The following is a 15,300-nucleotide window of genomic DNA, read 5'->3' as shown; positions in this document are numbered from 1 at the left end:
GCCGGGTGGGCATTCCGCCTCGGAGGCGGATCCGGCTCCGGGCATGACCACCACCTATTCTCCGCCTCCCTGTTGTGCCCCTGGTCTGGTCTGGACCTCGGCGCGCTGCTTCCCCTCTCCTTCCTCCCACTATACTCCAAGCCCTGTCTGGACCCTGGTGTGGGAGACCCCGAACCTGGAGAGGGGCTGACGTCTGGGTCTGGACTGGAGCCGCTGACCGGAGCTGGACCGGGCACCGGTGGAGCGGACTACTCAGGCTCCGGACTGGAGCCGCTGACCGGAGCTGGACTGGGCACCGGTGGAGTGGACTGCTCTGGCTCCGGAGTGGAGCCGCTGACCGGATCTGGACTGGACCCCGGTGGAGCGGACTGCTCTGGCTCCAGAGTGGAGACGCTTACCGGAGCTGGATCAGGCACCGGTGGAGCGGACTGCTCTGGCTCCGGAGTGGAGCCGCTGACCGGAGCTGGACTGGACCCCGGTGGAGTGGACTACTCTGGCTCCGGAGTGGAGCCGCTGACCGGAGCTGGATCAGGCACCGGTGGAGCGGACTGCTCTGGCTCCGGACTGGAGCTGCTGACTGGTGCCGGACCAGGCACCGGTGGAACGGGCACGGGTCGTGCCGGACTGGACACACTCACCACTGGTCTGGTGCGAGGAGCAGGCACGGGCCGAACCGGACTAGGAACATGCACCACTGGCTTGGTGCGAGGAGCAGAAATAGGCCGGGCCGGGCTGGTGACGCGCACCACTAGCTTGGTGCGAGGGGCAGGAACAGACCGGACCGGGCTGGCGACGCGCACCACTGGCTTGGTGCGAGGGGCAGGAACTGGCCGGGCCGGGCTGGTGACGCGCACCACTAGCTTGGTGCGAGGGGCAGGAACAGACCGGATCGGGCTGGCGACGCGCACCACTGACTTGGTGCGAGGGGCAGGAACAGGCCGGGCTGGCGACGCGCACCACTGGCTTGGTGCGAGGGGCAGGAACAGGCCGGGCCGGGCTGGCGACGCGCACCACTGACTTGGTGCGAGGGACAGGAACAGGCCGGGCCGGGCTGGCGACGCGCACCACTGTCTTGGTGCGAGGGGCAGGAACAGGCCGGGCCGGGCTTGCGTCGCGCACCACTGGCTTGGTGCGAGGGGCAGGAACAGGCCGGGCTGGCGACGCGCACCACTGGCTTGGTGCGAGGGACAGGAACAGGCCGGACCGGGATGGCGACGCGCACCACTGGCTTGGTGCGAGGGGCAGGAACAGACCGGGCCGGGCTAGCGACGCGCACCACTGGCTTGGTGCGAGGGTCAGGAACAGGCCGGGCCGGGCTGGCGACGCGCACCACTGGCTTGGTGCGAGGGGCAGGAACAGGCCGGGCTTGTGATGCGCACCACTGGCTTGGTGCGAGGGGCAGGAACAGGCCGGGCCGGGCTGGCGACGCACACCACTGGCTTGGTGCGAGGGGCAGGAACAGGCCGGGCCGGGCTTGCGACGCGCACCACTGGCTTGGTGCGAGGGACAGGAACAGGCCGGGCCGGGCTGGCGACGCGCACCACTGGCTTGGTGCGAGGGACAGGAACAGGCCGGGCCGGGCTGGCGACGCGCACCACTGCCTTGGTGCGAGGGACAGGAACAGGCCGGACCGGGCTGGCGACGCGCACCACTGGCTTGGTGCGAGGGGCAGGAACAGACCGGGCTGGGCTGGCGACGCGCACCACTGGCTTGGTGCGAGGAGCAGGTACAGGCCGGGCCGGACTGGCGACTATTAACCCCCGCTCCTTCTGCTGCCTAACCAGCTCCTCTCGCCGTGCCTCTACACTTTCCTTCTCCCTTTTAGCCTCCTGTAGCGCCTCCCTCTGACCGAAACTCGTCGTCGTCGTCATCCTCCGACTCCTCAGTATAATACTGTTCCCACTCCTCTTCCCATGGTCGTGGGGACCCAAACTTGAAACCAACCGGGTGCAGTGGTCGGGGCTCTTCTCTCTCGCTCCCCGACCACCCCTTTAGCCCCCCCAAACGTTTTTATTGGGGCTGCTTCTCGGGCTTCCTCCTCAGCCGGCTTCCGTGTTGCCGCTGCTCCTCTCCTGCCTGGGCTTCCTTCTTCGCCCAGGGTCCTTTTCCCGCAAATATCTCCTCCCATGACCACCATTTGCCCACCTGTGACATGGCTATTCACTCTTCCTGGGCACGCTGCTTGGTCCTCGTTTGGTGGGATCTTTTGTCACGACCGTTCATGAACGGGTCAGACCAAGGCGCAGCGTGATATGCATACATGTTTATTTGACTATTAAACACAATGACAAAACAAGAAACGAAACGTGAAGTCCAAGGTACACAAACAACATACCTAACACGGAACAAGATCCCACAACCCACTAGTGCCAATAGGCTGCCTAAGTATGGTCCCCAATCAGAGACAACGAGCGACAGCTGCCTCTGATTGGGAACCACACCGGCCAACATAGAAATACCCATACAAGAACCTATAACATAGAACAACACAACATAGAAAATCACACCCTGACTCAACAAGGGCGTGACAGTGGGGTAACATCTCACAGCAAGAACTGGTAAATCTGGTGCAGTCCATGAGGCGGAGATGCACTGCAGTACTTAATGGAGCTGGTGGCCACACCAGATACTGACTGTTACTTTTGATTTTGACCCCCCCTTTGTTCAGGGACACATTATTCAATTTCTGTTAGTCACATGTCTGTGGAACTTGTTCAGTTTATGTCTCAGTTGTTGAATGTTGTTATGTTCATACAAATATTTACACATGTTAAGTTTGCTGAAAATAAACGCAGTTAACAGTGAGAGGATGTTTCTTTTTTGCTGAGTTTACATTCAAATAGTAGGCTATTTCAAATCAAATCAAATCAAATCCAAATGTATTTGCCACATGCACCGAATACAGCAGGTGTAGACATTACAGTGAAATGATTACTTACAAGCCCTTAACCAACAATGCAGTAAAAAAAAAAAAAAAAAGGAAAAAGGAAAAGTGTTAATTAAAGAAAAATATAAAATAAAAGCAAATAGCTAAAGAGCAGCAGTAAAATAAAAATAACAGTAGGGAGGCTATATACAGGGGGGTATCGGTACAGAGTCAATGTGCGGGGGCACCCACCGGCTAGTCGAGGTAATTGAGGTTATATGTACATGTGGGTAGAGTTAAAGGGAAATAATTTGAGAATACTTTCAAATACTTCCAACAGAAGTAGTTGATTCCAGCCAAATACTCAAATACACAGAAAATAACTATTTCATAACAAATACTCAAATACACATGTATTTTTAACCCAGGTCTGACACACACACACACACTAGTTTCCGGGGCATATCAGACCTGTGTGCATAGATAATCACAGCCACGTGTGTTCCTCGGCCAAACACTGATAGCGACAGCTGGCACTAGCTCTTCCCCCTTACCCAGCGGCCCACCCAGTCACACACTGCTCCTGACCCCCAAACTCACCGCTGCCAGTTGACCACCCGTTGAGGGAGTAGAGAGACAGCACCGGAGAGCACAGAATCAAAATCCCATTGGAGAATAATAGTTACCATGGGTGCACGCAATAGCGTTCCGCCATTTGAGTGAACCACCGTTAAAACAAAGCACACATGAGAGAATCTCAAGAAAACCCTGACTGCTGATTAAAAAGAACTGGGAGTTTATTTATCTCATGGTTTGACAGGCATAAAACCCTTTGAAGGAAGGAGAGACCCTCTATGGGGGCAGCACATCCCTCTCTATGGGGGAACGCATCGTGGCATGCATCACAGTGGGTTCACCAGAAGATGAATTGGCAGCTGTGTGAGACTAGAGACTAGCTGCAGGCTACGCCATGCCCGGGGGACTCTGTTCTAATTGTGTTCAACATTAAGGAGCAGTATAGGCCTCCCAGGCCCTGTGCGTGTGCAGTCAATCTTAGAGAAAATAACACTGACACATGGAGATAATATCAATTACATCTACGGTGGAAAGTGACACATTTATTACAATTGATATAGGAGTATGTAGGAGTACAGTAGATGACTGGTCACCCCTCTGAGCCTGGTTCCTCTCTAGTGGAGCTATAGGAGTATAATGGAGGACTGGTCACCCCTCTGAGCCTGGTTCCTCTCTAGTGGAGCTATAGGAGTATAATAGAGGACTGGTCACCCCTCTGAGCCTGGTTCCTCTCTAGTGGAGCTATAGGAGTATAATGGAGGACTGGTCACCCCTCTGAGCCTGGTTCCTCTCTAGTGGAGCTATAGGAGTATAATGGAGGACTGGTCACCCCTCTGAGCCTGGTTCCTCTCTAGTGGAGCTATAGGAGTATAGTAGAGGACTGGTCACCCCTCTGAGCCTGGTTCCTCTCTAGTGGAGCTATAGGAGTATAATAGAGGACTGGTCACCCCTCTGAGCCTGGTTCCTCTCTAGTGGAGCTATAGGAGTATAATAGAGGACTGGTCACCCCGCTGAGCCTGGTTCCTCTCTAGTGGAGCTATAGGAGTATAATGGAGGACTGGTCACCCCTCTGAGCCTGGTTCCTCTCTAGTGGAGCTATAGGAGTATAGTAGAGGACTGGTCACACCTCTGAGCCTGGTTCCTCTCTAGTGGAGCTATAGGAGTATAGTAGAGGACTGGTCACCCCCCTGAGCCTGGTTCCTCTCTAGTGGAGCTATAGGAGTATAATAGAGGACTGGTCACCCCCCTGAGCCTGGTTCCTCTCTAGTGGAGCTATAGGAGTATAATAGAGGACTGGTCACCCCTCTGAGCCTGGTTCCTCTCTAGCTTTCTTACAAGGTTCCTTTTTTTAGGGAGTTTTTCCTAGTCACTGTGCTTCTTCTTCTGCATTGCTTGTTCTTTCGGGTTTTCAGCTGGGTATCTGTAAAGCACTTTGTTACAACTCCTGGTGTAAAAAGGGCCTTATAAAATAACATTGAATTTGATTAATTGAGTTGAGTTAGGAGGGGAGTAATTGTGACTGTGAAGGAAATACATGGGATAATTAACCTTTAGGAGTTAAGTACCGGGTTAGAATGAATGGTCTTATAGGCAAGCACTGTGGATGGATGGTCCTAGGCTAGGGTTGTGGATGGATGGAGTTGGCCTTTAGGGTTGATAGATCAGATGGCAGAGACAATAATGTCTGATAGGATGTTGCAGCAAGTTACTATACTAGTAAGGGGAGTGTGATCCAAACTGGGTGGAGACTTTACTCTACTATGATTCTACTATAACCCTAACCCTATCAACAATGGAATCTGAATTGATAGCATAATATCTGTAAATTAGATTTTTTATCATTACATTTTCATAGTGCTCATAGTTTACAGGACCTAGTTTATTTTCTGTGGTGGTTTTTGAAGTGGTATGCATTACTGAGCGTGACTGTATTATATCAGTTTGGGATAGTTTCCCATGAGACACCAGCTAATTGACAGAGTTGTATCACATCTATCCCCGGGCCCCTCACTTAACATGCAGGGTGCATTTTGGGTAGGAGGAGCACTTCCTGTCCCCGTTACCCCTTCTCCTGACACCCCCCTGATATTACACAGTCTCTTTAAATTCCACGTTTAAACAATAGAATAATATGAATATTCAGAAAGGGGGGGAGAGACCTATTCCTGAGAAATTAAGTTACCTGAATGGTGTAATGTGATAGTGATCTTTTACAGTGAAGCCCCTCAAAGAGCCTCAGATCATTGTGATGGAACTGTATATGAGTCATATACATGAGTACATCTGGGGGTGTCTATGATTCTGTTATCATTAGACCCTTTTCTCTACTTAAATAGCTTAAAAGACACTCCCAATCTTTAATGACGTTACAAGGCTCTACTCAATCATGACTGGATGGGGACCACATATCTGGAATACATTTTTGATGTTGAGAAAATATAATTTTTTCCCAGCACAACAACAATGCATGTTTCATTGAAATGCAGTGGATTTTCTTTTTGTTTCAGCCACTATACATCGTTTTGTTGACTATCCAGAAAACCACATGACCTAATTTGATTTGGACAGGGCCTTGGACACTCGATCATCCACTTAAGAGACAGAAGTGTGAAATAGCACCTTTCTCTTTCCTCTCCAGGGAAGCTGTGGCGCAGGAGAACGGTGCTCCAGGTTCCCCAGGGTGATGGGAGACCCTGCCCCCTTCAGAGGGAACAGTGGAAGCCTTGCCCCGTCAGACCCTGCTACCAATGGAGATACAGCCCCTGGTCAGAGTGCAAGTCTGAGGTGAGACAGTGTTCTATCTCTCACTTCTTTCACTCTTTCACTCTCTTTCTCTCTCTCTCTCTCTCTCTCTCTCTCTCTCTCTCTCTCTCTCTCTCTCTCTCTCTCTCTCTCTCTCTCTCTCTCCTCTTTCCTTCTCTTTCACGATCTGTTTCGTGATCAGAGTGCAAATCACCCTGGTGTTCCCTCTCTCTCTTTCTTTCTCTCTCCTCTCTCTTTCTCTCTCTTTCTCTCTTTTCTCCGCTTTCACAAACAATTTATATTTTGTCTCTGTGTCTCTGTCTCTGTCTGTGTCTCTTTCTCTGCCTGTGCCTTTTTCTCTTTCTGTGCCTCTTCCTCTGTCTGTGTCTCTTTCTCTTTGTCTGTGTCTCTTTCTCTGTCTGTGTCTCTTTCTCTGTCTTTGTCTCTTTCTCTTTCTGTGCCTCTTTCTCTGTCTGTGCCTCTTCCTCTGTCTGTGTCTCTTTCTCTTTGTCTGTGTCTCTTTCTCTGTCTATGTCTCTTTCTCTGTCTTTGCCTCTTTCTCTGTTTGTACCTCTTTCTCTGTCTGTGCCTCTTTCTCTGTCTGTGTCTCTTTCTCTGTCTGTGCCTCTTTCTCTGTCTGTGTCTCTTTCTCTGTCTGTGTCTCTTTCTCTGTCTGTGTCTCTTTCTCTGTCTGTGTCTCTTTCTCTGTCTTTGTCTCTTTGTCTGTCTGTGTCTCTTTCTCTGTCTGTGTCTCTTTCTCTGTCTGTGCCTCTTTCTCTGGCTGTGCCTCTTTCTCTGGCTGTGCCTCTTTCTCTGTCTGTGCCTCTTCCTCTGTCTGTGTCTCTTTCTCTTTCTCTCTCTGTGTCTCTTTCTCTGTCTGTGTCTCTTTCTCTGTCTGTGCCTCTTTCTCTGTCTGGGTCTCTTTCTCTTTCTCTGTCTGTGCCTCTTTCTCTGTCTGTGCCTCTTTCTCTGTCTGTTCCTCTTTCTCTGTCTGTGCCTCTTTCTCTGTCTGTGTTTCTTTCTCTGTCTTTGTCTCTTTCTCTTTCTCTGTCTGTGTCTCTTTCTCTGTCTGTGTCTCTTTCTCTGTCTGTGCCTCTTTCTCTGGCTGTGCCTCTTTCTCTGGCTGTGCCTCTTTCTCTGGCTGTGCCTCTTCCTCTGTCTGTGTCTCTTTCTCTTTCTCTGTCTCTTTCTCTGTCTGTGCCTCTTTCTCTGTCTCTTTCTCTGTCTGTGCCTCTTTCTCTTTCTCTGTCTGTGTTTCTTTCTCTGTCTGTGCCTCTTTCTCTGTCTGTGCCTCTTTCTCTGTCTGTGCCTCTTTCTCTGTATGTGCCTCTTTCTCTGTATGTGCCTGTTTCTCTGTCTGTGACTCTTTCTCTGTCTGTGACTTTCTCTGGCTGTGCCTCTTTCTCTGGCTGTGCCTCTTTCTCTTTCTGTGCCTCTTTCTCTGTCTGTGCCTCTTCCTCTGTCTGTGTCTCTTTCTCTTTCTCTGTCTGTGTCTCTTTCTCTGTCGGTGACTCTTTCACTGTCTGTGTCTCTTTCTCTGTCGGTGTCTCTTTCTCTTTCTGTGTCTCTGTCTGTGCCTCTTTCTCTGTCGGTGTCTCTTTCTCTGCCTGTGCCCCTTTCTCTGTCTGTGTCTCTTTCTCTGTCTGTGCCTCTTTGTCTGTCTGTGCCTTTTTCACTGTCTGTGTCTCTTTCTCTGTCTGTGCCTCTTTCTCTGTCTGTGCCTCTTTCTCTGTCTGTGTCTCTTTCTCTGTTTGTACCTCTTTCTCTGCCTGTGCCTCTTTCTCTGTCTGTGCCTCTTTCTCTGTTTGTTTCTCTTTCTCTGTATGTGTCTCTTTCTCTGTCTGTGTCTCTTTCTCTGTCTGGGTCTCTTTCTCTTTCTCTGTCTGTGTCTCTTTCTCTGTCTGTGCCTCTTTCTCTGGCTGTGCCTCTTTCTCTGGCTGTGCCTCTTTCTCTGGCTGTGCCTCTTCCTCTGTCTGTGTCTCTTTCTCTTTCTCTGTCTGTGTCTCTTTCTCTGTCTGTGCCTCTTTCTCTGGCTGTGCCTCTTTCTCTGTCTGGGTCTCTTTCTCTTTCTCTGTCTGTGTTTCTTTCTCTGTCTGTGCCTCTTTCTCTGGCTGTGCCTCTCTCTGTCTGTGCCTCTTTCTCTGGCTGTGCCTCTTTCTCTTTCTCTGTCTGTGTTTCTTCCTCTGTCTGTGCCTCTTTCTCTGTCTGTGCCTCTTTCTCTGTCTGTGCCTCTTTCTCTGTCTGTGCCTCTTTCTCTGTCTGTGCCTCTTTCTCTGTCTGTGTCTCTTTCTCTGTCTTTGTCTCTTTCTCTGTCTGTGTCTCTTTCTCTGTCTGTGTCTCTTTCTCTGTCTGTGCCTCTTTCTCAGGCTGTGCCTTTTTCTCTGGCTGTGCCTCTTTCTCTGGCTGTGTCTCTTTCTCTGGCTGTGCCTCTTCCTCTGTCTGTGTCTCTTTCTCTTTTTCTGTCTGTGTCTCTTTCTCTGTCTGTGCCTCTTTCTCTGGCTGTGCCTCTTTCTCTGTCTGGGTCTCTTTCTCTTTCTTTGTCTGTGACTCTTTCTCTGTCTGTGACTCTTTCTCTGGGTGTGCCTCTTTCTCTGGCTGTGCCTCTTTCTCTGTCTGTGCCTCTTTCTCTGTCTGTGCCTCTTCCTCTGTCAGTGTCTCTTTCCCTTTCTCTGTCTGTGTCTCTTTCTCTGTCGGTGACTCTTTCTCTGTCTGTGTCTCTTTCTCTGTCGGTGTCTCTTTCTCTTTCTGTGTATCTGTCTGTGCCTCTTTCTCTGTCTGTTCCTCTTTCTCTACCTGTGCCCCTTTCTCTGTCTGTGTCTCTTTCTCTGTCTGTGCCTCTTTCTCTGTCTGTGCCTCTTTCACTGTCTATTTCTCTTTGTCTGTCTGTGCCTCTTTCTCTGTCTGTGCCTCTTTCTCTGTCTGTGTCTCTTTCTCTGTTTGTAGCTCTTTCTCTGCCTGTGCCTCTTTCTCTGTCTGTGCTTCTTTCTCTGTCTGTGTCTCTTCCTCTGTCTTTGCCTCTTTCTCTGTTTGTTTCTCTTTCTCTGTATGTGTATCTTTCTCTGTCTGTGTTTCTTTCTCTGTCTGTGGCTCTTTCTCTTTCTGGGTCTCTTTCTCTGTCTGTTTCTTTCTCTGTCTGTGTTTCTTTCTCTGTCTGTGTCTCTTTCTCTGTCTGTGCCTCTTTCTCTGTCTGGTTCTCTTTGTCTTTCTCTGTCCGTGTTTCTTTCTATGTCTTTGTCTCTTTCTCTGTCTGTGCCTCTTTCTCTGTCTGTGTTTCTTTCTCTGTCTGTGTCTCTTTCTCTGTCAGTGCCTCTTTCTCTGGCTGTGCCTCTTTCTCTGTCTGTGTCTCTTTCTCTGTCTGTGTCTCTTTCTCTGTCTGTGTCTCTTTCTCTGTCTGTGTCTCTTCCTCTGTCTTTGCCTCTTTCTCTGTTTGTTTCTCTTTCTCTGTATGTGTCTCTTTCTCTGTCTGTGTTTCTTTCTCTGTCGGTGTCTCTTTCTCTTTCTGTGTCTCTGTCTGTGCCTCTTTCTCTGTCCGTCCCTCTTTCTCTGCCTGTGCCCCTTTCTCTGTCTGTGTCTCTTTCTCTGTCTGTGCCTCTTTGTCTGTCTGTGCCTTTTTCACTGTCTGTGTCTCTTTCTCTGTCTGTGCCTCTTTCTCTGTCTGTGCCTCTTTCTCTGTCTGTGTCTCTTTCTCTGTTTGTACCTCTTTCTCTGCCTGTGCCTCTTTCTCTGTCTGTGCCTCTTTCTCTGTTTGTTTCTCTTTCTCTGTATGTGTCTCTTTCTCTGTCTGTGTCTCTTTCTCTGTCTGGGTCTGTTTCTCTTTCTCTGTCTGTGTCTCTTTCTCTGTCTGTGCCTCTTTCTCTGTCTGTGCCTCTTTCTCTGGCTGTGCCTCTTTCTCTGGCTGTGTCTCTTCCTCTGTCTCTGTCTCTTTCTCTTTCTCTGTCTGTGTCTCTTTCTCTGTCTGTGCCTCTTTCTCTGGCTGTGCCTCTTTCTCTGTCTGGGTCTCTTTCTCTTTCTCTTTCTGTGTTTCTTTCTCTGTCTGTGCCTCTTTCTCTGGCTGTGCCTCTTTCTCTGTCTGTGCCTCTTTCTCTGGCTGTGCCTCTTTCTCTTTCTCGGTCTGTGTTTCTTCCTCTGTCTGTGCCTCTTTCTCTGTCTGTGCCTCTTTCTCTGTCTGTGCCTCTTTCTCTGTCTGTGCCTCTTTCTCTGTCTGTGTCTCTTTCTCTGTCTTTGTCTCTTTCTCTGTCTGTGTCTCTTTCTCTGTCTGTGTCTCTTTCTCTGTCTGTGCCTCTTTCTCAGGCTGTGCCTTTTTCTCTGGCTGTGCCTCTTTCTCTGGCTGTGTCTCTTTCTCTGGCTGTGCCTCTTCCTCTGTCTGTGTCTCTTTCTCTTTCTCTGTCTGTGTCTCTTTCTCTGTCTGTGCCTCTTTCTCTGGCTGTGCCTCTTTCTCTGTCTGGGTCTCTTTCTCTTTCTCTGTCTGTGTTTCTTTCTCTGTCTGTGCCTCTTTCTCTGTTTGTGCCTCTTTCTCTGTCAGTGCCTCTTTCTCTGTCTGTGACTCTTTCTTTGTCTGTGACTCTTTCTCTGTCTGTGACTCTTTCTCTGGGTGTGCCTCTTTCTCTGGCTGTGCCTCTTTCTCTGTCTGTGCCTCTTTCTCTGTCTGTGCCTCTTCCTCTGTCAGTGTCTCTTTCCCTTTCTCTGTCTGTGTCTCTTTCTCTGTCGGTGACTCTTTCTCTGTCTGTGTCTCTTTCTCTGTCGGTGTCTCTTTCTCTTTCTGTGTATCTGTCTGTGCCTCTTTCTCTGTCTGTTCCTCTTTCTCTACCTGTGCCCCTTTCTCTGTCTGTGTCTCTTTCTCTGTCTGTGCCTCTTTCTCTGTCTGTGCCTCTTTCACTGTATGTGCCTCTTTGTCTGTCTGTGCCTCTTTCTCTGTCTGTGTCTCTTCCTCTGTCTTTGCCTCTTTCTCTGTTTGTTTCTCTTTCTCTGTATGTGTATCTTTCTCTGTCTGTGTTTCTTTCTCTGTCTGTGGCTCTTTCTCTTTCTGGGTCTCTTTCTCTGTCTGTGTTTCTTTCTCTGTCTGTGTTTCTTTCTCTGTCTGTGTCTCTTTCTCTGTCTGTGCCTCTTTCTCTGTCTGGGTCTCTTTGTCTTTCTCTGTCCGTGTTTCTTTCTATGTCTTTGTCTCTTTCTCTGTCTGTGCCTCTTTCTCTGTCTGTGCCTCTTTCTCTGTCTGTGTCTCTTTCTCTGTCTGTGTCTCTTTCTCTGTCTGTGTCTCTTTCTCTTTCTCTGTCTGTGTCTCTTCCTCTGTCTTTGCCTCTTTCTCTGTTTGTTTCTCTTTCTCTGTATGTGTCTCTTTCTCTGTCTGTGTTTCTTTCTCTGTCTGTGGCTCTTCCTCTTTCTGGGTCTCTTTCTCTGTCTGTGTCTCTTTCTCTGTCTGTGCCTCTTTCTCTGTCTGGGTCTCTTTCTCTTTCTCTGTCTGTGTCTCTTTCTCTGTCTGTGTCTCTTTCTCTGTCTGTGTCTCTTTCTCTTTCTTTGTCTGTGTCTCTTCCTCTGTCTTTGCCTCTTTCTCTGTTTGTTTCTCTTTCTCTGTATGTGTCTCTTTCTATGTCTTTGTCTCTTTCTCTGTCTGTGCCTCTTTCTCTGTCTGTGTTTCTTTCTCTGTCTGTGTCTCTTTCTCTGTCAGTGCCTTTTTCTCTGGCTGTGCCTCTTTCTCTGTCTGTGTCTCTTTCTCTGTCTGTGTCTCTTTCTCTGTCTGTGTCTCTTTCTCTTTCTCTGTCTGTGTCTCTTTCTCTGTCTGTGCCTCTTTCTCTGTCTGGGTCTCTTTCTCTTTATCTGTCTGTGTTTCTTTCTCTGTCTGTGCCTCTTTCTCTGTATGTGCCTCTTTCTCTGTATGTGCCTCTTTCTCTGGCTGTGTGTCCTTCTCTGTCTGTGCCTCTTTCTCTGTCTGTGCCTCTTTCTCTGTCTGTGCCTCTTTCTCTATCTGTGCCTCTTTCTCTGTCTGTGCCTCTTTCTCTGTTTGTGTTTTTTTTCAATGTCTGTGTCACTTTCTCTGTCTGTGCCTCTTTCTCTGTCTGGGTCTCTTTCTCTTTATCTGTCTGTGTTTCTTTCTCTGTCTGTGCCTCTTTCTCTGTATGTACCTCTTTCTCTGTATGTGCCTCTTTCTCTGTCTGTGTCTCTTTCTCTGTCAGTGCCTCTTTCTCTGTTTGTGTTTTTTTTCTCTGTCAGTGTCTCTTTCTCTCTCTGTGCTTCTTTCTCTTTCGGTGTCTCTTTCTCTGTCGGTGACTCTTTCTCTGTCTGTGTCTCTTTCTCTGTCAGTGTCTCTTTCTCTGTCTGTGTCTGGGTCTCTGTCTGTGCCTCTTTCTCTGTCTGTGCCTCTTTCTCTGCTTGTGCCTCTTTCTCTGTCTCTGCCTCTTTCTCTGTATGTGTCTCTTTATCTGTCGGTGACTTTCTCTGTCTGTGTCTCTTTCTCTGTCGGTGTCTCTTTCTCTTTCTGTGTTTCTGTCTGTGCCTCTTTCTCTGACTGTGCCCCTTTCTCTGCCTGTGTCTCTTTCTCTGTCTGTGCCTCTTTCTCTGTCTGAGCCTATTTCACTGTCTGTGTCTCTTTCTCTTTCTGTGCCTCTTTCTCTGTCTGTGCCTCTTTCTCTGTCTGTGTCTCTTTATCTGTTTGTACCTCTTTCTCTGCCTGTGCCTCTTTCTCTGTCTGTATCTCTTTCTCTGTCTGTGTCTCTTTCTCTGTCTGTGTCTCTTTCTCTGTCTGTGTCTCTTTCTCTGTCTGTGCCTCTTTCTCTGTCTGTGCCTCTTTCTCTGTCTGTGCCTCTTTCTCTGTCTGTGTCTCTTTCTCTGTCTGTGTCTCTTTCTCTGTCTGTGCCTCTTACTCTGTCTGTGCCTCTTTCTCTGTCTGTGCCTCTTTCTCTGGCTATTTCTCTTTCTCTGTATGTGTCTCTTTCTCTGTCTGGGTCTCTTTCTCTGTCTGGGTCTCTTTCTCTTTCTCTGTCTGTGCCTCTTTCTCTGTTTGTGCCTCTTTCTCTTTCTCTCTGTGTTTCTTTCTCTGTCTGTGTCTCTTTCTCTGTCTGTGTCTCTTTCTCTGTCTGTGTTTCTTTCTCTGTCTGTGTCTCTTTCTCTGTCTGTGCCTCTTTCTCTGTCTGGGTCTCTTTCTCTTTCTCTGTCTGTGTCTCTTTCTCTATCTGTGCCTCTTTCTCTGTCTGTGTTTCTTTCTGTGTCTCTTTCTCTTTCTGTGCCTCTTTCTCTGGCTGTGCCTCTTTCTCTGTCTGTGCCTCTTTCTCTGTCTGGGTCTCTTTCTCTGTCGGTGACTCTTTCTCTGTCTGTGTCTCTTTCTCTGTCAGTGTCTCTTTCTCTGTCTGTTTCTGGGTCTCTGTCTGTGCCTCTTTCTCTGTCTGTGCCTCTTTCTCTGCTTGTGCCTCTTTCTCTGCCTGTGTCTCTTTCTCTGTCTGTGCCTCTTTCTCTGTCCGGGTCTCTTTCACTGTCTGGGTCTCTTTCTCTTTCTCTGTCTCTTTCTCTTTCTCTGTCTCTTCCTCTGTCGGTGTCTCTTTCTCTGTCGGTGTCTCTTTCTCTGTCTGTGTAACTTTCTCTGTCTGTTTCTCTTCCTTTGTCTTTGCCTCTTTCTCTGTCTGTGTCTGTGTCTCTATCTCTGTCGGTGTCTCTTTCTCTGTCTGTGCCTCTTTCTCTGTCTGTGCCTCTTTCTCTGCCTGTGCACCTCTCCCTGTCTGTGTCTCTTTCTCTGTCTGTGCCTCTTTTTCTGTCTGTAACTCTTTCACTGTATGTGTCTCTTTCTCTGTCTGTGTCTCTTTCTCTGTTTGTACCTCTTTCTCTGCCTGTGCCTCTTTCTCTGTCTGTGTCTCTTCCTCTGTCTTTGCCTCTTTCTCTGTCTGTGTCTCTTTCTCTGTCTGTGCCTCTTTCTCTGTCTGGGTCTCTTTCTCTTTCTCTGTCTGTGTCTCTTTCTCTGTCTGTGCCTCTTTCTCTGTCTGTGTTTCTTTCTGTGTCTCTTTCTCTGTCTGTGCCTCTTTCTCTGGCCGTGCCTCTTTCTCTGTCTGTGCCTCTTTCTCTGTCTGGGTCTCTTTCTCTGTCGGTGACTCTTTCTCTGTCTGTGTCTCTTTCTCTGTCAGTGTCTCTTTCTCTGTCTGTGTCTCTGTCTGTGCCTCTTTCTCTGTCTGTGCCTCTTTCTCTGCTTGTGCCTCTTTCTCTGTCTGTGTCTCTTTCTCTGTCTGTGCCTCTTTCTCTATCTGGGTCTCTTTCACTGTCTGGGTCTCTTTCTCTTTCTCTGTCTCTTTCTCTTTCTCTGTCTCTTCCTCTGTCGGTGTCTCTTTCTCTGTCTGTGTGACTTTCTCTGTCTGTTTCTCTTCCTCTGTCTTTGCCTCTTTCTCTGTCTGTGTCTCTTTCTCTGTCTGTGCCTCTTTCTCTGGCTGTTTCTCTTTCTCTGTATGTGTCTCTTTCTCTGTCTGTGTCTCTTTCTCTGTCTGGGTCTCTTTCTCTGTCTGGGTCTCTTTCTCTTTCTCTGTCTGTGCCTCTTTCTCTGTCTGGGTCTCTTTCTCTTTCTCTGTCTGTGTCTCTTTCTCTGTCTGTGTCTCTTTCTCTGTCTGTGTTTCTTTCTGTGTCTCTTTCTCTTTCTGTGCCTCTTTCTCTGGCTGTGCCTCTTTCTCTGTCTGTGCCTGTTTCTCTGTCTGTCTCTCTTTCTCTGTCTGTGTCTCTTTCTCTGTCTGTGTCTCTTCCTCTGTCTTTGCCTCTTTCTCTGTCTGTGTCTCTTTCTCTGTCTGTGCATCTTTCACTGTCTGTGTCTCTTTCTCTGTCTGTGTCTCTTTCTCTGTCTGTGTCTCTTCCTCTGTCTTTGCCTCTTTCTCTGTCTGTGTCTCTTTCTCTGTATGTGCCTGTTTCTCTTTCTTAGTCTCTTTCTCTGTCTTTGTCTCTTTCTCTGTCTGTGTCTCTTCCTCTGTCTTTGCCTCTTTCTCTGTCTGTGTCTCTTTCTCTGTCTGTGTCTCTTCCTCTGTCTGTGCCTCTTTCTCTGTCGGTGTCTCTTTCTGTGTCTGTGTCTCTGTATGTGTCTCTTTCTCGTTGTGTCTCTTTCTCTGTCTGTGCCTGTTTTTCTGTCTGTGTCTCTTTCTCTGTCTGTGTCTCTTTCTCTG

At 48.8% G+C, this 15,300-nt stretch overlaps 1 protein-coding gene across 1 annotated transcript in view; it reads left to right on the top strand.

The window, feature by feature from the left end:
* Window positions 1-15,300, top strand: part of LOC121586575 (thrombospondin type-1 domain-containing protein 7A-like) — a 186,362-nt gene that overhangs the window by 149,840 nt on the left and 21,222 nt on the right. Inside the window, exon 23 of the mRNA XM_045226705.1 lies at window positions 6,081-6,226. Coding sequence (XP_045082640.1) covers window positions 6,081-6,226 — 146 coding nt within the window. The remainder of the gene's footprint in view (window positions 1-6,080; window positions 6,227-15,300) is intronic.

Source organism: Coregonus clupeaformis, chromosome 17 (genome assembly GCF_020615455.1).
Source record: "Coregonus clupeaformis isolate EN_2021a chromosome 17, ASM2061545v1, whole genome shotgun sequence".
NCBI classification, from domain to species: Eukaryota; Metazoa; Chordata; class Actinopteri; order Salmoniformes; family Salmonidae; genus Coregonus; species Coregonus clupeaformis.
The sequence above is the reverse complement of the archived record's forward strand: the minus strand, read 5'-3'. Positions and strand labels throughout refer to the sequence as shown.